This window comes from Agelaius phoeniceus, chromosome 15 (assembly GCF_051311805.1).
Source record: "Agelaius phoeniceus isolate bAgePho1 chromosome 15, bAgePho1.hap1, whole genome shotgun sequence".
In the NCBI taxonomy this organism is placed as follows: Eukaryota; Metazoa; Chordata; class Aves; order Passeriformes; family Icteridae; genus Agelaius; species Agelaius phoeniceus.
The window spans coordinates 14,973,979-14,996,540 of record NC_135279.1 but is presented as its reverse complement, the minus strand read 5'-3'; the positions used below and the strand labels follow the sequence as shown (position 1 = coordinate 14,996,540).

The window sequence follows — 22,562 nt, the reverse complement described above, 5'->3', positions numbered from 1 at the left end:
CTGGGAGCCTCCTGTCCTGCTGCTGCTGGCCAGGCTCACCTGGATCCATAAAAATAACCCGTTCCGTGTGCAAACAGTTTAATCCTTTCCTCTTAGAATCCTTCATTTGCTTTGGAATTCTCCGGGGAAATTCTGGTGGATTTAGAGATGTCTTTGTTTTAGGTTAGTTTCCTTTTTTTTTCCTTTTTTTTTCTTTTCTGTTTCCCCACCCTGATTTCCACTATTCATCTTTTCCTGTCTTGTGAAATTAGACCAAATGCAGCTGTAAAGAAAGACTCTTTGAATTCAGGGACTGTGCACTAGTGCTACTGTGTGTGTCACAGCAGCTGAAGGATTTTGGATTCCTCATTATTTGTAGAATCCAGGCATCCAGTCATAGCATACTTTAGTGTGCAATAAAATACCATACAAAATACAAGGTTAAAAGGTCTGCATCTAAAGCTACTTTATCCAAGGCTGGTTTTTTATATCTAAAAACATGTGAATAAACATTCCACAGGAAGCCTTCCCTCAAAATATCTGTTGAACATGGAGAGTTGTTTAGACTTTTTCTAGTTACAGCACTACAAGATTCCTGCTACCTCACCTACATAAGTATTTTCTGGATGCTTGTTTACCAGGGCACAGATCCCTTAAATGATTGTTTTCTGATGCCCATCACCTGTGCTGTGCCTTTTGAATCAGTCACCTTTTAAAGCCCTGGTGACACCTTCAGCAGCCACCTGCCATGAGCTGAACTGATCCAAGCACTGGCATGGCCTCTCAAGGGTTAACTGAGGATGAGAGATCAGTCATGCCTGCCACATGAACCTGGTACTAAATGCAGCTTGAATAGCCCCAGATGCATTAATACACATGAAAAAATCATTATCACAAACACTCTGTTTGTTCCAGCTCAGACACTCACAGGGGCTGGCTCATCACAGGCTCAGCCACAGGAAAGATCCCTCATGGCACACAGAAGCTGTCAGCTATCCTGAAAGACAAAAAACTGCATTGAAAAATGATAATTCTTGCAAAACCCAATCAGATCAAAGTGCCCTCGCTTTAAAGCCATGATTAAATTTATCTAACATTTAAAAGTTTATGAAATCCATGGCCTACCCGAGGTTTGTTTGCAGAGCAATTCTTCATTTACAGTGTTAATCTTTAGCACCCTCTGCATCATAAGAGCAAATCAGAACAGACAATTACACAGAGTCAATAAAGACCAAGTCCTCTCCTCACCCCAGAGCAGTAAACACTGCCAGTGCTGAAGTCCTTACAGCTGAGGGCAGCCCTGGAGTGTTGCTCAATGCTCCCCCTCAGAAGGACCTTGAATGCCTAAGAGCAAGTAGGAACTGAGTTCTGGCAGGGAAATGTAAATTCTGTGCAGGGATTTCTCCAAGGCACCTGGGGTAGGAGATGGCTGCAAGCTTTTTGTCATGGAGGCTTCCATATTCCTAAAAAAAAATAGAGAGATGCATCTAAAAAGATGGACATCTCTTCATCCAAAAAAATATTGAGGGAAAGAATCCTTAAACTGTTTCATTTTCTTCCTTCCTTGGAAACCTCACCCTTTTTTTTAAAAAAAGGGTGCTGCAAAACAGAAGTTGGCTTTAAATTCACTGGTTTCTCTTGATTTCTAAATGAGAAAAATGCTGTGTTTGGTTAAGTTATTCCTTTTATCTTCTTTTACTCTGGAGAATTGACCTGTACTTTGGTTTTAAACAGAATGCCCTAGTTCTGGATGATTCCCATTGACATGGGCTTATATGGAACCAGTCTCTGGGATAAATTCTCCATCATTTGAATAGTTTTGTTCTGAAGCTAGAACAAAAAAAAAAAGAAAAAAAGGATCTTCTGGTATTTTTATGATACTCAAGCCAAAATCCTTGAAAATAGCAGAGGAAGTGAGCAAGAGAATTATAGGGTTGGGTGCCTTTAAACAGAACTCCTGAACTGTGGCTGACTTAAACAGATTTAATAAAAAATAAAGCCACTTTCTCTTTCCTATCATGCTATTTTAAAAACTCATTTAACACCTCTTCTTTCCAACAGTGCCCTCATCCCATGGTCAGGGTGGAACAAATGAAAGCAGAGACCCAATGATGTCCAAGGTGTCAGTGGAGTCCTCACAGAATAACCAGTGTGGCACCAGGACCCCCCTGGAGACTGGAAATTGTTGATCTTTAAGGTCTTTTCCAATTTAAACTGTGCCATGATTCTCCTCACCCACAATTTCTACTGTCTAATAAAGAAGGTTACAGGCAGTGTGTGATAGAGATAAAAGTTCAATGTCAGGCAGGTACACAGGACTATCACACATTCAAGTTCCAGAACAATATGTTCCTAAGGTCTGTAAAATCTTTAATAAAACTCTCCTTCCTCCTCAGAAACTTGATCCTTATTGACTTAGACTCTGACCATTTCCTATAGCTCACACCAGCTAATTTTTAATGAGATTTTAAGGGCATTAATTTCCCCCCCAGAATGAATATTTAAGTCATAATTTCATAATAAGAACTTGGTATGATTTCATGGCACAAACAAGGGCAGGCTGGACACCCAGGTCGGGTGAGGATACTCCTGAGTACCCTGATGTGGGTAAATGCCAACATTTGCTGTGCAGACCTTGTGCTGCACTGACACAGTGGCTCCTGGGGCTGGACAACACCTCTAACATGTTCTACAGTCCACAGAGACACCCAGGTACCTGTGTCTGGGTAAAAATGAGATTTCTGCCTAAACTGACCTACAATGTGCAGCTTGAATGCATCTCAGGTCATTGCAGTGAAACAGCTCAGTGCAGGTCAGCTCATCAAATTCAGCTGCATGTGCAGCTTCCCTGCCCTTCCAACAGCTCATTAATTACAGCTCCCACAGCCCCATCCTTATCTCAGTGCCATGTGATAGCAAACCAGACTGCCACCAGCCAGACAGCAGGAAATGTCACAGAGAGGGGAAATAACTGCTACAGAAAAGCACATGAGAACGTGGTGGGGCTCCTGAAGCCGTTCCAGAGCTGGAGCCATTCCTGCTGCACTGATTCTCTCCACAGCAGCCAAAGCCTCACCCTGTCCTGGAGGAAATTCTGCCCTCTGTGTTTCACCCCAAAGAATGTCAAATACAGGTTCTGTCTCCCAGCTCTGCATACATGAACTAAAGGCCTGTTGAGCTCATGACACACATGGCAGCATCCAGTGCTAATTCCCATTTTTAAACAGATGTTGCCATGCTGGCACTTTATTATCCCAGGGCATCGATTGTCCTTCATGCTCTGTTGTTTGTTTGGACTAAATGTCAGTAGCCACAGTTTCTGGAAACTTGTGAAAAGCTGGAGCTTGTTGTCCAAACATCCTTAAAAGTCCAGTTCTATGAATGTCCTATTATTGGCAGCTATTTTTTCTTAGTAATTTTGCTTTTCTGCTCAGGGTTGATGGACATGATTTCAGGCTTGGAACTTGGGCTGACAATGGGAGAAGAATGTGTGGTGTGGGACAATGAAAAAAATTATCATTGATATTTAGTAAACTAAATGTGAACCTAAACCCTTCCCCAAAAACTACTAAAACCCGAGCAAAACAAAAGCAGGAATCTTGAACCACTGTCTTTACACCCAACACCAAACTTCCTTTGGACACTGAGCTCCCTCCTTCCTGGTATTTGTTTCTGGGCACTTTCTTCACTTCCATTCTTGCTACTCCTTTATTTTGAGTCACAGTATTTCAATAACAATTTATAATAACAGCTAGAGGTAAAACTCAATTTTTCCACTCCCCTGAAAACATCTCTGCAAGATACAATAAATAAAAGGTAACCTTTAACAGTATTTTTACAAAGAATAAACAGTTCCTAAATAATAATTTTCTTACTCATTTCCACTAGAACCAAAACTTTTCTTCTAAAATACTTGTTTATTTTGTGCTATATTCAGGGTACCTGCAGATAATATTGAAGGACAGCTTTGACACCCTCCCTCCTTTGCCCCAGGTTTGCAAGATGTTAAATGTGCACCCTTCAACCTTTCACTTTCTCCACTCACAGATAACCTTCTCTATTAAACAGAAGACTTTTTTCATGGAAAGCTTTCTTCCTCTGTGACTCTTCAGAAGCATTATCAAGTTTCATTGAAAAGCAAATGAAACAAAATTAAAGCCAAATTCTATCAGAATTCATGCCAACACTGTAGTTAGTGTTAAACCTGGGCCCATTCTGTTTTGCTGTCTGGTTATTCTGGTGAAGGTGCAGCATTAATTCCAGTGGCAAATATTCCAAACCTCTCACAGAAAACAATCAGTAACTACTCCTACAGAAAACAGCTTCACTCTGACAACTTGCAAAGAGAGCCTAAATTCATAAAACTAATTTACTCACACTGTTTGTTAAAGTGTTGATAGAAAAACTTAGGTTTAAACAAACTGCAGATGTCTTTCCATAAATTGAACTCTACAGCAAGAAATAACTTTAACCTCTTTATCTTTCCCAAATCCGTAAAAATGGCAACAAGGCCAGTCCCCTCATCCACAACACTGTACATGAACATATTTTATTTACTTACTATAAACCTCTGTCAGTGTCTGAGATGTAAAGGGGTGAGTGAAGGAAATCAATGATTCACCTTTAGACCCTCCTCTATCTGGAGAACACTCTTAGGGAAAGAGCTGCCAGGTTCTAAAGACTCTGGGGTGCTGACCTGCAGTGCTTGGAGCCCCACACCAGTGAGGCATCACCTCCCAGCCCACCTCAGGAGGAGGGAAGACTCAGAAAATCAATCTGAACCCAGCAAACTTGGGCTTGGAGAATTCTGTCAGTAAAAAAATATTACCTTTCATACAATGATTCCTGGAGATGTCAGGGAGAAAGGGTCAGGGCAAATAAAGCAGATTTGTAACATTTTATTGAACAGCAGGAAATGTAGCTTTTGTTCATCATGCTGCTGGATGTAAGGGTAATTTGCACATGTGTAAATAAACTTTTCCATGTTTTCAAAGCTGCTGCTCTGAAAACAGCTCAGGCAGTGACAGCCACAGAACCATCCAGGGAAGATTGAGGTACAGAGCAGAGTGCTGGGAGCAGCAGAGGGATCTGTGGCTGTAAATCCAGCTACAGCCACACAGTAAATTGTCAGTGGCTATTTTGTGCTGAGCCATCTGTTGCCTTGGCTACAGTGCCAGCAAAGATTTCAGGGTATCTGGATGTCTGAACAAGCTCCAGAAAACCCAAACTCTGCTGTTTGGCAAGAGCAGCCCTGAGCTGCCTGACACAGTGAACCTTGCTGCTGGCCTGGACACACGTGTCAGTGCTCAGGAGCAAGATCTGTCCCCAGGGAACACCCAGCTCCCTTTGAGCTGTACAGCCAGAGTGTCTGTCCCACATCCCAGTGGACACATCCTGCAGTGCTTCCCTCAAATGTTATTCCTGTATCTGTATCACAAGTAACTTAGCAGAGCCCATGGGAGGTGCTGTTCATGTTCTCCATCAGTGCCTTTCTTTGGAGTAGATGGTGCTCTAAAATAGAATATTTGTGTGTAGATAGAATTGTTTTCAGTTGAGAAGTAGTCTTGTAAAAATTGATCACAGATCTGTTGGTGAGGGCTTGAAATGCTGCTCCACAGACTGCTTTCCATCTTCCAGAACTCTGGAAATGCGCTGAAAAAACACCAAAACAGATTTCATATGTTAAAATTGATTCTGTGCTGGATTCAGTACTAAGTGTATTAATTACTTGTGCCTTTAAACTGTAGCTAGAGAAAAAAGACACTGACCAAATCCTGCATATTTTGAATTAATTTCTCTATTCTGCAAAACCTTAAACATGTATTTAAACCCATGCACATGATTCCAAACATGTTATGAAGCACTTCACAAGTGGATTTTTATCTGTAGTTAGTCCTTTTTCTGCCATGAAAGAGACAACATTCAATCCTCTGTCTTTTATATGCTATTTAAATTTAAATATGAGTGGACGAGATAGTGCTGAAAAGCTGCAGCTCCTGGGTCTGAAATGAGCAAATGTGTGATAAGTTGCATATAATGAAATACTACAGACTTCATATTAATAGGTTATTCTTGTTCCTACCAGAAAAAATGTGATTATGAACACATTTAACTGAAGGTTTTCCTAAATGTTACTATGTGGTCCCTGAAGGCATAATCATTTTTTTTTTAAGAAAACCCCAAAACACTGCAGAAAGTAATGAATACAAATGAAACCTGTAACCTAGGAAAAAAGAAACCAAAACAACAAACCCTTTGCATTGAAAGATCAGAAAACCTGGCACGTAAAATATTTCAGAATACTTATGTTGGTAGCTACCCATATCTGCATTAAATGTCACCTTCCCATTACCTTCAAAGTAGGAAAACTTTCACATTCTGTGTCTGAAAAGCTGATCTGGATATTACTTTCTCGTTTTTCTTTTTTTTTTTTTTTTTAAATTTTTAATTTTTTTTCCTGTCAAACACTATGCTTAATGAAATAGTTTTAATTTTGTGGAAATTTCAGACATCAGCGAAACGTTCCTCACGTTAATGGAAGGCAGCCTAAGCCAGAGTGACGGCTCCAGCAGCAGCCGATTTCCCCTTGGCACCCATCATCTCCCCCCAGCATCCCCGCTCGCTCGCTCGGGGCCCGCCGCTCCCATCCCGGCCCCGCCGCTCCCCTCCCGCCCTGCGGCTCCGCTCTCGGCGGGCGGCCCGCGCCCCCTGGCGGGGCGGGAGCGGAGCTGCACACGCAGGGGCGCCCCTGCATCCTTCAGTCCTTCCAGCCCTACATCCTTCAGTCCTGCATCCCTGCATCCTTCAGTCCTGCATCCTTCAGTCCTGCACCCCTGCATCCTTCAGTCCTTCCATCCCTGCATCCTTCATCCCTGCATCCTTCAGTCCTGCATCCTTCAGCCCTGCACCCCTGCATCCTTCCGTCCTGCATCCTTCAGTCCTGCACCCCTGCATCCTTCCGTCCTGCATCCTTCAGTCCTGCATCCCTGCATCCTTCAGTCCTGCATCCTTCAGTCCTGCATCCTTCAGTCCTTGCATCCTTCAGTCCTGCATCCCTGCATCCTTCCATCCCTGCATCCTTCAGTCCTGCATCCTTCAGCCCTGCATCCTTCCATCCTTCTATTCCTGCATCCTTCAGTCCTGCATCCCTGCATCCTTCAGTCCTGCATCCTTCCATCCCTCCATCCCTGCATCCTTCAGTCCTGTATCCTTCCATCCCTGCATCCTTCAGTCCTGCATCCCTGCATCCTTCCAGTCCTGTATCCTTCCATCCTTCCATCCCTGCATCCTTCAGTCCTGCACCCCTGCATCCTTCCATCCTGCATCCTTCCATCCTTCCAGCCCTGCATCCTTCAGTCCTGCACCCCTGCATCCTTCAGTCCTGCATCCCTGCATCCTTCAGTCCTGCATCCCTGCATCCCTCCATTCCTGCATCCTTCCAGTCCTGCATCCTTCAGTCCTGCACCCCTGCATCCTTCCAGTCCTGCATCCTTCAGTCCTGCATCCTTCCGTCCCTTCATCCCTGCATCCTTCCATCCCTCCATCCCTGCATCCTTCAGTCCTTCATCCTTCCAATCCTTCATCCCTGCATCCTTCCATCCCTCCATCCTTCCAGCCCTCCATCCCTGAATCCCTGCACCCCTCCATCCCTCCATTCTTCCCATCCTCCATCTCTCTGTCCTCCCAGTCCTCCATCCCTCCATCCCTGCATCTCTCCCACTGGAAGTGCTGCCCCAGCCAGCTTTGCCTCCACATTGAGCTTCCACCCCTCTCTCTGACAAAAGCATCAAGAAAAGAAAGGCAGGGTTTGCCTTTTGAGCCTATTTGTCTCAAATACTTAATTTTCATAGCACAGAATTTTTGAACATGTAACCCTTCCCTTTTTCCCCCCACAAACACACAGGACCTACCATTGTTTTCAAAAACTGGTTCACTTTCTTTCTTTTGAAGGTTTTCTTGTCACCATCTGAGGTGGAAGGGAACACTGGTTGGCTCAGCCTGTGCGAGGCAATTGTTTCATCAGATGCCACAGTGCTGACAGACAGAGTTAATCCTTAGGATGGAAACAATATTGGTTACACAAAACAAAACCAAAAAAGGAGAGTCAGACTGTAAGACAAAGCAGAACTCAAAATTGTGAAGTAGTGCAATGACTAGAAAAAATGGAGACATTTTTAATCCAACTATAACCCTAGAATAAAAAATTAAATAATAGGGAAATTATAAACTTCATTACATTGAAACTGAACAGTGAAAAAGAAGAAGCAATCTGGCCAAAGAATTAAAAATAGATAAACACATGCCAAAGAAGTGGGCCATGGCAGGCTGATGTGCTAAACATCTGTTACAGCATCTGGAAAGAGAGGGGCAGTGAGAGGGAGAGATGAAATGCAGGCTAAGAAATGGGATGTGCTGTGGAGAAAGGGGGTAAAAGAGACTGAAACTGGGCCTGTTTTCTCTCTGTGCCCCAGCCTAGAGATGAGCTCCAGCTTCAGTCACACTCTCCCTTTTCTTTCACCCTTCTGTCTGGGGGCAGCTGGGTTATCTTGCTTCCCCTGCCTCCCTGGTGAGGCAATCTATGGGATTCCTCTCTGCCTTCAAAACCAGAAGTTGAAATCCTGTAATGGGGCAAGCTCTGGGGATATTCATCCCCCAGAGCACAGCACAGAGCATTTCTCCCAGTTTCACACATTGCCCTTGGCTGTGAGCCCTTGTTTGTGCTCCTGAGGCCCTACAGAGCAGGGAAGCTGAATACATCTTGCCTCTTCCTAGGCAGCAGGAATGCTCACACTGCACAAGGAAGTGAAATTCAGAGCTCCAGGAGTAACAGAATTTGCATTTTGGCACAAGGTGCTGTGGTGTTACCCAGCATTTGGAGCAGTACAGCCTCACATGCACAGAACACTCTTCAATTATAATCTTTGTCCCAGTGGATTTCAGAAGGGTGGAGAGAGCTGCCAGCCCTGCTTGGAACAAACCCTTCATTTCTGTTTTCCTACCATCCTAATAAAGTTCAGAATTCTCACCCTGGGGTAAGCACCTTACCTGGGATGGTTGGCATAGAACGACTGACAGTGCTCATCTGCTTGAGGACAGAAGTTTTCTGAGGTGCCACCACATGTTCTGAGAGGTTGGTGTCACTCATGAACTCATATTTCCTTGATAGCTGTTAGATAAAAAAGCCCCAGCATTAAGGATGGACTGAGACTTTGGTTCATGTATCATATGAAGTACAATCTAAAAATATGCAACAATTTTGCAGATAATTTATAGTTAGATAAAAACTTCTCATTCTACTTAGAAAAAAAGAATTCTAAAAAAGTTACAGAAGTAATCTGTGACCTGAAATCTGAATTCCTACCCTATTTTTGGCATAATACCATCAGACAACTCTGGGTGCGATCTGCAAAATAAAATGAAGTTTTGAAAACATTTCATTTTAATTCCTATTGCATTAACATGCCCAGTTTGGCTGCTGCAAAGCTTTGTCACTGCTTTTTTGAAGCAGAAGAAAATCCTCTAACTCAATACACAGTGGGATCCCCACAGTTTGGTGTTTGTGTTATCTAATTTCATCAAAAGCCAAAGGTGTTACTTGGTTTTGTCTGTCAGAGCTTCTCAAAGGATGACTGTGCTTTATCTCTCTTTTGCACAAGGACATGCAGTGTAAGACAGTCATAATCATCCATGAGTTTCTCTGTGCTTCTCCAAACAGCCTTGCCTTTCTGCTCCATTCATTTTACCTTTGATGATTCCTTCAAACATTTTTGATCAAATTGTTTATGTTCCTTCCATGTATTTCAACAATCTGTTACTGCCTGGCTTTTTAATTTAGATGAGGCTTGTGTATCTAGAGGACATACACTAAAATCCAATTCTCCCGAGGATTAAACTCTGCGTATAAAAAAAGCCAGTGGAAGTGACAAAAGTGACTGCAATGATCCAGCAGGGCAATAAAAGCCCTTGGATGATTTATGCAGTGCTTCCAAACTTCAGTCTGGCACCATGGAAGGAGCAGGGTTTGCAATCTTGCAGTTTCCTAACAGCTGCATGTTCCATAACAAGGTACAAAACGTCCAGGGCTCATCACTTCTGAAACAGCCCTGACTGCGAGGAGCTGCCGTGGAATGTCAGCACAGTCAATTGCCTCTCCACAGGAAAGCAGCTTAACCCTCCCCACCCAGGGCTCCTTTTTCAGCTATCCAGAATCTGCCAGAGCCTCAGAGCTCTGCTATCTGTTGCCAGAAGCCAGAAGGGATGATCTGATTTTCTCATTGATTTGTTTTCTCCACAGCATCTTGCATGTTTGATTCATGACAGGGCAGATCATCTCTGCATCCTGCATCCTTCCCTTTATGACAGCTGGAGTTCTCTGGGATATGTTTTCCTTTTTCTAAGGAAAGAGGTAATGTCCTCTTTTTCATGGATTATAAACCACTAAATCAGTAACATACACATTTCATGTCAGAGACAGAAATATCAGCTGCTGTCTTCTCATCAGCAAACACCACACTGCTTCTTTTTGTTCTTTTTTTGGACCTTCTCATCTTGACTTCAGGATGAGGATTATTTTGAGGAGCAGTCTCCTCTGCTTCAGCTTTTCCTTGCTTTGGTAGCACTGCTTCCAGATCAAAGCTGCAGGAGCAAAAGAAAGAAAAGTACAAGTTCCTTAGTGATATTTTAAAAGCTGCTGGTATTCTGATGTCATTTCCCCATGAAATATAAATGCAGGTCATTCTTTCCTTCTACTTTCTAGACAGCCTTGCAAGCTGCTGGCAAAAAGTATCTGATGTGCTTCAGCAGCTGGCAACTGGAGATACAAATAAGATGCCTTCAGGCAGTGTGACACCATCTTAAAATGTAGTGAAGAACGTAAAATATTAAAATGAGCTCAAATCCCTGTTCATAGATTTGTGCATCAGCTTAACTAACCAGAGCAGAGCTCACATGATAAGTTGATGTGTGGTGATGGTGGTGCTGAAAGTGAGGCAGGCTGTTCTGGTGTACAACAACCAAAGTGGAACAGAGTATTGCTGTCTGTTGCCATGTTTTAAATGCATTCTCCTATTTATTTCACCATATTGGACAAGAATGCACACACTCAGAGATTAACCCCTTTTCCACCTTCTCTTTTCCTTTCATTTTTACAGTTTAAAAATTGGGCTACTTCTCATTAAAAAAAAAAAGCCCATGAAATTGGAGCTGGCTTTACTCCCTTCTCAACCTTTGGAGCATGGGACTGAACTTATGTTACAACATAAAAATTGATAAATCAAGAACTGTGGTCACTCTGTTGACCTGTGCTTCCTAGAAACAAATTAGCATCCTAAGAACAAAAAGCAGGTGCAGGATGCCTTGTCTGGTTGTGTCAGAGGTGTCCTGGTGAGCTGCAGCACACAAATGATGTTGGTCTGCTCCACCTTCTGGAGGGCAGCAGGAGCAGCCTCAGGAATCTCCAAGAAGAACAAGGGCTGTCTTAAAAACCAACCCTTCCACACTAGGGTCAGACACCACTGGTCTTCTTCAACGTGAACTACTCAGAAAGGGAGATCAGATGTTTAAAAAATAATCAAACACTGCTCAACAGGTTCAGTTTTATATGTACCTTGTTTGGGAGGAAGTTTTGCGTGCCTGAAAGATAATTTATAAAGTGAACTAAACAATTTGTGGATGAAAAGCTATACCTATAATTGTTCTCTCAAATTTAAAAGTTTCTTTGTTTTCCATCAGGCAAAGCATTTTACATTGCTACAGATTTTACTAAAATCTTCCACCTCCTTTTCAAGTTTGTAAAATGTAGATATGAAAGGAACAATTATTACAAACAAAAAGATGCTAATTAAGTTAAAAGCTGTTTAAAAAGAAACTTGTAAAAAACCGCAGATCTTGGTAAGTGTTTGGAAATTAATTTAACTTTTAAAATACTTATTTTCTGAAAATGAAATACCACTTTTTTTTTTTAATGAGAGTTGAACATATTTTGTCTACTAAGATTCAAACGCTGTAGTTTTCAGCATGGAGGAAGTGATAGCTACAGTTAAAAATAATGTTGGTATAGTCTAAAAAGGCTGCTGGTGATTTTCATTCCTTTTCTAAAATCTTTTTGTTTCATCTCATAAAACTGATTAAAAAACAGGACTGAAAAAGAAGAATGATTTATAACCAAGTGTATTTCTAGCCCACCTTTCTGAGGCAGGTTTTCTGGGAGTGCTGCAGTCAGAGCTGATGGAGCACATGGAGATGAAGGATAACTGGCGGTAGGACTTGAGCATCGACCTCGGCCGCCCCAGCCTCTTGTCATCAAACTCTGGCTGCAGGGGAAAGGGAAACACATCCAGTCAAACTCCTCCTAATTCATCCTCCTCACACCAGGCCTGCCCACTGTGCAGGTGTTCAACACCTGGCATTAAAGGAGTTGTCTGCTCCCATTGATGACTGTGATTTATCCTGGGTCTGGATGAGTTCGTGCTCCTCAAACCTCCCAAACTCAATTCACAAAATACATTCTCTGCAAAATTTAAATAGGTTGGGGTTTTTAAACCAAACCTGCCCAAACGTCCCAAACTCAGTTCACAAAGTTCATTCTCTGCAAAATTTTAAATAGGTTGGGTTTTTTAAGTGCTGGAGGGTTCAAGCAAGCAGCAGGATTTCTGATTGTGGATTGCAGCCTCTGTTTTTGCAATTATTATTGCAAGAATATGATTATAATAATACATGATCATAGAATTATAATTATATAATAATGTATTATTATAATAATATCATTACATTATAATATATTAGATGTAAATATATATTATAATATGATTATTGCATTATAATATAAAATGCATTATATATTATTGCATTATAGTATATTATATACTATATACCATATAATATAGTATACATTATATATGATACATAATACCTTGTAATAATATTATAATATTATATATATAATTAATAATTATAATCTTACACAATTTCAAGTAACTTATTGCAATTACAGCCTCTATTATTGCAAAATAAAAGCCATATTCAGATAGATAGATAGAATTTTCATCATACAGGTATATAATACAGCACATATCCAAAATTTAAATTAGAAATTTGCTACTTTTCTGCTAATAACATTCTATTATAAAATCACCAATGTTGAAAGCAAAAATATAAAATAATTTCCAAAGCAACAGGCATTTAATCACAAAAACCAGGCAATGTCATTCTTGCTACTCTGCACAACTCAGATAGAATATTTTATTCAAGAATTATCTGGAGAGTTTGTGTTCAGGAGTTATCCTTCAGTTGCCAGACATTTCAGTTTGTTCTCAACTAATATTTATAGTATTATACACATGACAGGTTTTACTTCACAACACAGCTGGAAGTGGCTGGCACAGGGAGACATCAATTGCAGATCAAAGCCCTAAATCACTAAGAAAAATTACAAAGAGAACAAACATAAGAACTTGCTTTTACTTCCTCAATAAGGCTGAAAAGACTTGCAATTTTAATTTGTAATAAAATATACTAAAAATCTCCCAGAATGAGGAATATTTGATGTGTCAGAGAATTGAATCAGCTCTTGCATGATACAACTCAGATCCTACTATCTTTATATCACAAGAAAACCCAGAAGCAAAACAAAATAGCATGTTTTTGTTGAGAAGAAGATGTGTGTTAAATAAAGAGAAATTGGGTAGAGGTTAAAAGGAGAGTAATACCAATTCTCTGGCTCCATATTGTTTTTCCACTTTAACTTTCAAGTGCATGAAACATTCCTCCATCCGGTCATGGAAAGGACGAAGATTATCAGAAACTCTTCTTTCATGAATTTTAATTCCAGCCCCAAGGAAAGGTATCTTAGGAGGAACAAAAGAAGAAAAAAGGTGAGACTTTTCATTTGTGTCCCACAACCTCTCTGGCTGTGTTTAAATTATCTAGAAAATCAACTGCAAAACTCTTCCTATGACTGGCAGGTGGATTTGCCCACTGATGTCAGCTTGGAGCAGCAGATACAAGATGGAAAAGGCTCATGGAAAATGGGTTTTCCCAGTAAATTTCTGAAGAATGTTGGTTGCTTCACAGAGGCTGTTTTCTCTCTTCTATATATTTTAATGTTACGAGATTTGTGCAAAAATACTTTTAGCTCCCCTGCTGCCACTAACCTTTTCTAACTGCTTTATTTCAGCTTTTAACTCTTTTGCATTAATATCTGGGATTTTTTGTAAAAACCACTTCGATTCCATGCTCACTTTTTGTGTTCTGACTCAGTAAATACTGTGAACATTGATCCACTCATCATGTTGATCATATTTTATGGAAGTGCAATTCCAAAATAACTTTTAAAATTGTGGTATTAAAGCCTCTCTGTTACTGACAGATTTGTTTGTCCTCCTTAGAGGGATTTGGAGGGATAGGTAGAAATTACCCATTTTTTCCTAATGCCAGGTGACATTGTGGTCAGTCAACCCCACTGAATTAATGGAGTGATTCTGATGGCCAGAAAACAACCACACACAGAGCTGTGATGGGCAATGACACAGGAGAAACTGTAAAGGTACAATTCAAATAATAATCAAACTGGCATGAATCAAAGTGAAACAGGAAGAAACTTAAAAAACATTAAGAAAATAGTACAAACAATTCCACTGAAACTATTTGTAAGACTCATTTCAAGGCTGGGAGAGGAATGAACAGTAAATTTGTGCTGTTTCTCATCTATGAAAGAGAGACAGAATCATAGAATCATTGAATAGTTTGGGTTGGAAGGGACCTTTAAAGGTTATCCAGTCCAACCCCTTGCCATAGACAGGGACAATTCCATCAGGTTGCTCAGAGCCAGCCTGACCTTGGATGTTTCCAGGGATGTTTTTAGTAAGTACAAAAAATGAGACATGGAACATGAGGAGAAAGACCTTGAGCCATTCTTTTCTAATAGTAAAATCCCAGATGAACTCCCACTATTTCTTACCATCCCTCTATCTATCTATTATAGCAATGATTTCTATTTGGTTAATGGAAATAGAATGGATAATTTCTGAGGTCATGTTTTTTTCTGCTTCATTATCATTATCAGGTCAACAGAAAGAGCCATTTTCCCTTGAATCTCAGCAAAAATAGAGTTTTTTCTGCTACCACCTTCCATAGGTGCATTTTCCTCCTTGAGGACAAAAGGGTTCTGCAGGCTGGTTGTCTTATTTTACATACACAGTATATAAAATAATAAATAGTAAAGCCAAATAACCTCAGTGCTGCTGGTATAGGGAGAATATTCAGTTCTTTGGAGATACAGATAGAAATGTTTACTTGTAGTCTTCCATGCTATTTACCACACAGAAGACACATAGCTGCAATCTTGAAGGGTCACTGAGCATGAAAATAATTCCTGAGAGCAGCAAATACTCCATTAATGTTTCTAGTGGACAAAAAACCCAAACCAACCTCCCCCAAAAAAATAAAACAAACAAACCAAAAAACAAATACTCTAGGAAAGAGTTGTTTCCCAAGAGAGTTTCTGACATTTGCCAACCCCAGAAATTCATGAAATCATTATGATTTTTGTCATGCTCTCAGTTTTGTCTTCAGGAATACAACCCAAGCAGGAAATCCTGGTCCTTTTAACTATAAATGTGGCCTGCTATATGTGGCTTCTGATAATCCATTCCAGATTATGTGTTCTACAAATACCTTTCAAGGGTTAAAAAGAAGTGGAAATGACACAATCAGCTCAATGCTGTGTTCTCCTGCTAGGCAGGAATGGAACAAAGGAACCCTGGTGAAGCCTTAGTGGTGGCTGTCAGTGAGAAATTACCTGCCAAGCAATGAGATCTTTGAGTCTGTTCAGCTTCTCTGTATCCTCTGGATGGTGTCTGATATATTCTTCTGTAAAGAAAGCCTTAGACAAAAAAATAAATAAACACAGTCCATCATTTTGACATGTAAGGAAATCAAGCATTAATCCACAGAGCCCAGCTGGTGATCATAATATTGGTCAGCAAAGAGGGGAGGAACATGCATGGTCCTCAGCCAGATGCTGCTGGTGATAATTTCTCCCTCTATCAGCTGGGAACTGAGGTGCACTTTTAAAAAAGATGTATTTGGTCTTTATCCAGCACTTCTGACTTTGTGACCCTTATTATGAAACCCAATTATTGTTTCTTTTATTAAGTTTACAGTACAACTAAATAGGCACAGATTTGGAGTTATCATGCTTTGATAAGCTCAGTTATTCTGGTTTGACTTCAAAGATAGAGGTGACCAGGAAAGGAGGATATGAGGATCCTTTAACTGATGGAATGATGGCTTTCCTGTTCCCCATCCCCACTGCTCTGCCACTTGAACAAGGATGTGGGAGGATTATGAAATGGTGCACCTGAAAATGTTCTTTGCAGTGACTCCAAAGCTCCTACCTTCTCATATTTAGCAAAGCCACCCATAACAGCTGGATCAACAATTCCATTCAGAAGCATGGAAAGTGGATTAATAGGGAGGTTCTCATCACTCTGGTACTGGTTAATCATCATCAAAATCTTTTCATTTGTCATGGACATAGTCTCAATAGCATTCTCTAAAGGACTAATTGTGCACTGTAAAGAAACAAAAGACTTCTAAGGTTCATACAGATATAAACAGGTTGTTTTGGTTTTATAAAACTCATGCACATGAACAACAATTTTGCAATTCAGCAAACCCACACAGACTTGTTCAATTCTGAAACTATAAATCAGGCATAAGATATATTGATCCTGTGTTGAGCAGTAGAAAGATTAAATGTAAATAAGAAATGTAAATAATGTTTTGTAAATAATAATGTAAATAATGTTTTGAATGTATAAAAAGAAGTAACTGTGGCCTTGTTGATAATTTTGCAGACTGGTTTGCACGTGAGGCTTGAACAGCTGCAGGTTGGGCAGACCCTGAGCACATCAATACTCACCTGGGAAATGGAGACCACCTCGAACCAGCGCAGGATTCCTGGGAGTTTGTAGGCTGTGACAAAGGAGGTCCTCTCAATCCACATAGACTATTAAAAGACATAGCAGGAGAAAATGATACTTCAGCATTGAAACTTTCATCTTTTCTGCCTTCTGAGATGTCAAAGGGAAATGGAGGTAGATGGAAAACATATGCATATTTTTTGAATAAAAAGACACTGCAAACTGAATCTAGCACAGTGATTGGACAAATGGTTTTCCTGATTTCAGATTAGGTCATCTTCAGGCACAAAGCCTGCACAGAGCAGGGGAAAAAGAAAATTACCTTTGAATCTTTTAGTCTGTGTCCCTATTTTTGCCATTACAGATGGAATGGCTGTCTTTAAACTACCTGCTATTGCCTCTACCCAGATTATATTTCCTGCCTCCACATTCAAAATGTATTTCTGCAATTAAAAGCAGTAATAGCCCTATAACAACTTGCCAGAATTCTGACCTTTTTTTTTGTTCCTCTCATTTTTCTTTTCTGAACAAGAATGGCTGTTGGTATTTGGAATAGCCACTTTTTCATTGACCCTGCTGCTCCTAATTTCAGAATCAGCTCATGGAGAAATACCACGATAGATGGAATGAAGACACTCCAGCTGTCCCAGTTTCCACCTCTTTGAAGGAAACATGCACCTTTTCTATTGTCCTCAGCAATGAAAACATCAACAATTTAGCTCTTGTAAAACCATTTCAAGGTATTTTCATAAATGGGCCCAAAACTCTCAAGTTTGCAAAGGAAGCCAAGGTGCTGCTGAGTACTGACAGCACATTCTGGGATGTCAGAGGAGAGTTTGTGTCTGAGGTATTGATTTAACAGCAGGTAGGAAGCTCTTACATGAAAGTGTTGACTCTGCTAATCAGCACACACATAACAGAAATTGTACATTTTGGAAAGAAATGGCTTTTCCCAGCAGTGTGCCAAGAGCACAGCTTTAGCCATAAGGCCTGGATGGGATGCTTTTCAAAACAAACCATAAAATACTAGATACCTGTAAAATAAAAATACAGACACCACATTTTTATGCTTAACACTGAAAAGTAATTTATGGTGGTGTAGATTTCTTAGAATATTTGAAGAGTGAAGGCCATTCCTCAGCATTCCACCACCAGGCATGGGAGTAAAAATGCCATAGGCAGTTCTCTGATGAGCTGAGATTTCACAGAACCCATGAAAGCAGACAGCACTCACCTCATTGCCAGCCTGGCAGCTGATGGAAGAGTTGCAAACTACAAGCAGCAAAGCATTTGTTATTTGTTTATTTGTTTATTTACATGTCACCTTGTTTCCTAATGGAAATCTGTACCAGAAAATGTTCCTGCTTAACACAAACATGTTGAAGGTGTTTAACTGCACAATGTTTACCTGCAACTGGAACAGTGATGCATAATTAAGTACACAGGGGTAGTGCTGAAACAGAGAAGTCTCGCATTTGGGTTTTTTGAACCAGATCTTAAGGTGTCTATAATGAGTAATCTGAGCCTAAGAAAGGAGCTAGGATCAAAATTCAGTTACCAGAACTACATCCATCACCTTGTAGTTAATTTACTTACAGCAAATTCATTTTCAGGGTCAACAGATCCTCTTCTGACTGGTCTTGAATAGTGGAACCTCTGCACGTTGTTTGACTTATAAAAGCTGAAAGATTTAAAAATTACTATTGTAAAACTCAGAAACCAGAAATTAATGGATCTTTTTATCACAGAGAAATATTTCATTTTGAGTAGTTGAGTTTTTAATTAAAAGTAAATTTACTGCTCGGAAAAAAAAAGGACTTTACTGGAAACTCAGAAGGCAACTACTTTATCTATAAATCAGAGTCAACACACAGTATTTTATGAGTATTAGGCTTCAGCTTGTTACTGGGTGTATTTCCCAGGTATAAAAATTCCAGAACTTCCAGATTAATGTTCAAATCTACAGGAGGACTAGAAGAGATTTTTCCTCTCCTATCTTGCTGTGGCACATGCTCTGCTTGCCAGTTTTACCCTGGTTTATGAAAGGAGTCTTTCATTCAAAAGAACTGACTGAGCAGAGCAGGTATTTTCACCTGGAGTGGAACATGGCACATGAAAAAGCAATTTAATCTTGTCCAACAATCCTGCTCTCAATGCTGAGCAATATTCAACAAATTCAACAACTGAAGCTATTAATAACAATTTTGTGAGATAGATAATAGAATGTATATGAGTGCTTGTAGAGGGGTACACCGATATAAAGAATCCTTTGCAAATTCATGTAAAATTCATGTTAAATTCATGTTATCCATGTTAAATTCTGTTCTATTCAGCTAATGTTTCATTCTCCATCATTGTGAGCACATCTTTCCACTAAACTTGCAACCACTTGGCTTTTAGCACTGGCACTGCAGAGTTTTTTGCTGCTGCTAAATATTTTGCTTTCCAGAGAAAAATCTCTACTTTGAGTTTTTAGTATTTCTTTTAAAGATGATTTAAATTTAAACCCTTGTTAAGTAAAAGCTAATTTTGCAGAAAAAACACAAACTCAGAGATCTCTTCCAGTAAAACTGAACCTTGTTTTGAAAGCCCAGAAAAACAAATAGAGCAGCCCCAAATATCTGAGTTAAGCAAACCATGGTATGCTAGTTCATAGGAAACTATGATTTCTGATCCAAACTGCCAGGATTTTCTTCATCAGAAAAGAAATGTAACTGGAAATATTGCCACACTGAGTCAGATCCCTTTATGCAATTCCAGCTGAAAGGAATATATTGAAGCTCTTTGAGAGAATAAATGCATTGTCAACACCTAATGTAATGAACAATTAAATGCCCAATAAAGTAAACTCATAAAAGTAAATCTTTGAGCCCAGATGTAATCAGCAGTTTGGTTGAATTCTGCAGCTGAGACAAACCATTACAAAATCTCCCCTATGAGCAGAGATTGTACTTTACAAGGAACACTTTTACATAAACTGAAGCAGTTTGAAGTGTGGCTGGCTCTACACCTAAATCTGGTCCAACAGGACCACATTTATAATGTGCATTTCAGTTACTGATTTTAAAATGAATCAGCAGTTGAAATTAGAGCCACAATTTTTTGTGGCTTTTTGGGTTGGGTTGTTTTTTGGTCTTTCTTTGTTTATTTTAAAATCCTATCACACCAGACCTGTGCTTGGATCTGCTTTATTTACTTTGGTGTATGTGGGGAGGTGATTCTTATTTTTCTATTCTGAGTCAGTTGCTACTTCAGTAAAGATTCCATAGAGAGGGCTGCAGAACAAGGGCACAACTGGTTTGGAAGCAGCTCTTGGCCAGTCTGTTCTCAAAACACTTTGCTCAATTAATTTCCTTTATTCCTTTACAAAACCCATATTCCATTGCACCAGCAGAAATCATTTTGCCACCATGTATTCAGACAAGATATAACAAGATTCTTTCATTCAAGAGCCTTCATTCAACCACTCTCACACTGCCAGGCACTTCCAAGAGCCCTCTCCCCACTCCTTGTCTGAGAAGCTGTGTTGAAATCTCAGTAACTTTGGCCCAAAGCACAGATTCCACCTCCCTGCCCTGCCTCCAGGAGTTATTTCTTCAGTGCTACACGGGTACAAGCTCTTCCATGGAGTTCCTGGGGAATATCCAGGACAGGTTGGATGGAGCTCTGAGCAGTGTCCCTGGGGGTTGGACTCTGAAGGTCCCTCCCCTCACAAACCCTTCTCTGATTCTTTGAATACATAACTCGGTAAGTTAAGACAAAAAACCCTTCAGGATTCATTGGCAAATGACTGACTTCACAAAATAATGGTTGTCAATTTAGGAATATGGACTGATTTTCATTATATTGTCTACTACAGAAAATCACTTACTTTATGATTTGATCAGGCACTGCCTTATTTTTGAATCTAGGCTGCTCCTCCAGGACTGGCTGCACTGTAAAACATTGGATATCTGAAAGTGTAAAAGTTAAGGGCATGTTATTAACTATTAGTATGAAATACTGTGGGCTGCAGGAGAAATAAAAAAATTACTAATCATAAAAAAGACATTTTCTGATGAAAAATCTGAAGTGTTCAGGGTTTCATTTCTGGAGTTTCCTTGGCCAAAAAAGGAGAAATCTGCCAGTAGTAACCAGTGAATACATATTAATTCTAAACTGCATATTTTTATTATTTCCTGAGCTTGAATAGCTGCAGCTGAATTTATCACACTGAGTCATTCATTAAATTTTTAAGCTCAGGCAACTTACAAAAATAACATCAACCATATCTGATGTTAACAGTTTCACTGTGTAGCTTTAGGCATGCATAAAGTCATGATGGTTAACATTTTATTTTGAAATCTGTAACTGAATAGCCCTTTTACTTGAGATTTCCTTTTTCTATAGAAGTGCTGTTTCAAAAATCTGAATCCTGTATTTGTAAGTAAATATATCACATCCTTACATATTTCAGTATGTTTGAAACTCATGCCCTCAGGTTAGATCCTTTTGCATAAGTGCAGTAGTTCCTGCCTCCTGCTCCTTGCAAATAGATGAGCAAATTCTACCTTAAGGATTTAAACATGTGTTCTCCAAAAAAAAAAAATTAATTAGTTAAGAGATAAGACAGACTTGGGAGAGCCTGGCTTTCAAGCTTAATGTGCTATTTTAGACAAGCCTGTAATACTCCCACTTTAGTCCCAACAGTGTGAAAAGAAAGTATTCCCATTTTTCCTCCAGAAAGTTCCATCAGAACAGACTCAAGAGAGTCTGTGAAGTGTTACCACATTACCTTGAAAATTAATAAAGGAAAATCAGCATACAATGAGGTGATCTCATATCTGCTCAGTCAGTAATGACTCAAATCAGAAGAAAAAGATAATCAGAGTTATTCTAACAAAGAAAAATTGAGGCCATTCTAGAAGCTGTTTAACAAGGTTTGTAAGTTAATTTTCCTGAGAAAATTTCTGAGGGACCTGGGACGTGTTGCCAAGAAATGGAGGTGACACTGAAGTGTGGTGCCACTCAGAGCAGTGCTCAAAGAAGACATGAATTAAACATCAAGACACAACAGCTATAAATGTGAGGTAACAGAAAATTTGCTGCTTTAAACTCGGTCTCTTCAAGTGTGTGACACTGGTTTTGCCATTTGAAGAAAATAAAGCTAAACCATGTATGAGCTACAATGAATTTTCTTCCCTGAAAGGCTGTCAAGCCCTAGCACAGGCTGCCCAGGGAAGGGGTTGAGTCACCATCCCTGGGGGGGTTTAAAAAACATGTAGATGTGGCACTTGGGAACATGGGTGAACAAGGTTTATGGCTGGACTCAACCTTAAAGGTTTTTTCCAGCCCAAATGTTTCTATGACAAATGAAAGAGACAGACTCCTTAGAATTGCCAGAAAATCAGGAACTCTCTTAGGAACAAACCAGAAAAGACATGGAGGACGTGCAGGCAAAAGTGCAAACTGAGCTGCCATGTCGGTAATCTTTCAACCTCTTCAGGAAATCATTGTTTCACACGGTGTCCTGGATTGCCAAACAAATTGTATCCTATTTGCCATCTGTGTGGCAGTTGTCTTCTGTTCATTGAGCAGTTTTCCTTATCTCTTCCACACCCACTCCTCCCTCTGTGGACACATCTGCTGATAACAGCTACTGAATGTCCCTGCATGGCTGAT

At 40.1% G+C, this 22,562-nt stretch overlaps 1 protein-coding gene across 1 annotated transcript in view; it reads right to left on the bottom strand.

Moving 5' to 3' along the window:
• Nucleotides 1–4,862: 4,862 nt before the first annotated feature.
• DOCK2 (dedicator of cytokinesis 2) overlaps nucleotides 4,863–22,562 on the bottom strand; it is a 163,414-nt gene continuing 145,714 nt past the window's right edge. Inside the window, exons 42-52 of the mRNA XM_054642643.2 lie at nucleotides 20,773–20,854; nucleotides 18,498–18,582; nucleotides 16,901–16,987; nucleotides 16,374–16,550; nucleotides 15,776–15,859; nucleotides 13,686–13,823; nucleotides 12,163–12,290; nucleotides 10,434–10,614; nucleotides 9,025–9,145; nucleotides 7,890–8,032; nucleotides 4,863–5,631 (exon numbers count right to left, since the gene is read on the bottom strand). Of these exons, the coding sequence (XP_054498618.2) occupies nucleotides 5,557–5,631; nucleotides 7,890–8,032; nucleotides 9,025–9,145; nucleotides 10,434–10,614; nucleotides 12,163–12,290; nucleotides 13,686–13,823; nucleotides 15,776–15,859; nucleotides 16,374–16,550; nucleotides 16,901–16,987; nucleotides 18,498–18,582; nucleotides 20,773–20,854 (1,301 nt within the window). The 3' untranslated portion in view covers nucleotides 4,863–5,556. The remainder of the gene's footprint in view (nucleotides 5,632–7,889; nucleotides 8,033–9,024; nucleotides 9,146–10,433; nucleotides 10,615–12,162; nucleotides 12,291–13,685; nucleotides 13,824–15,775; nucleotides 15,860–16,373; nucleotides 16,551–16,900; nucleotides 16,988–18,497; nucleotides 18,583–20,772; nucleotides 20,855–22,562) is intronic.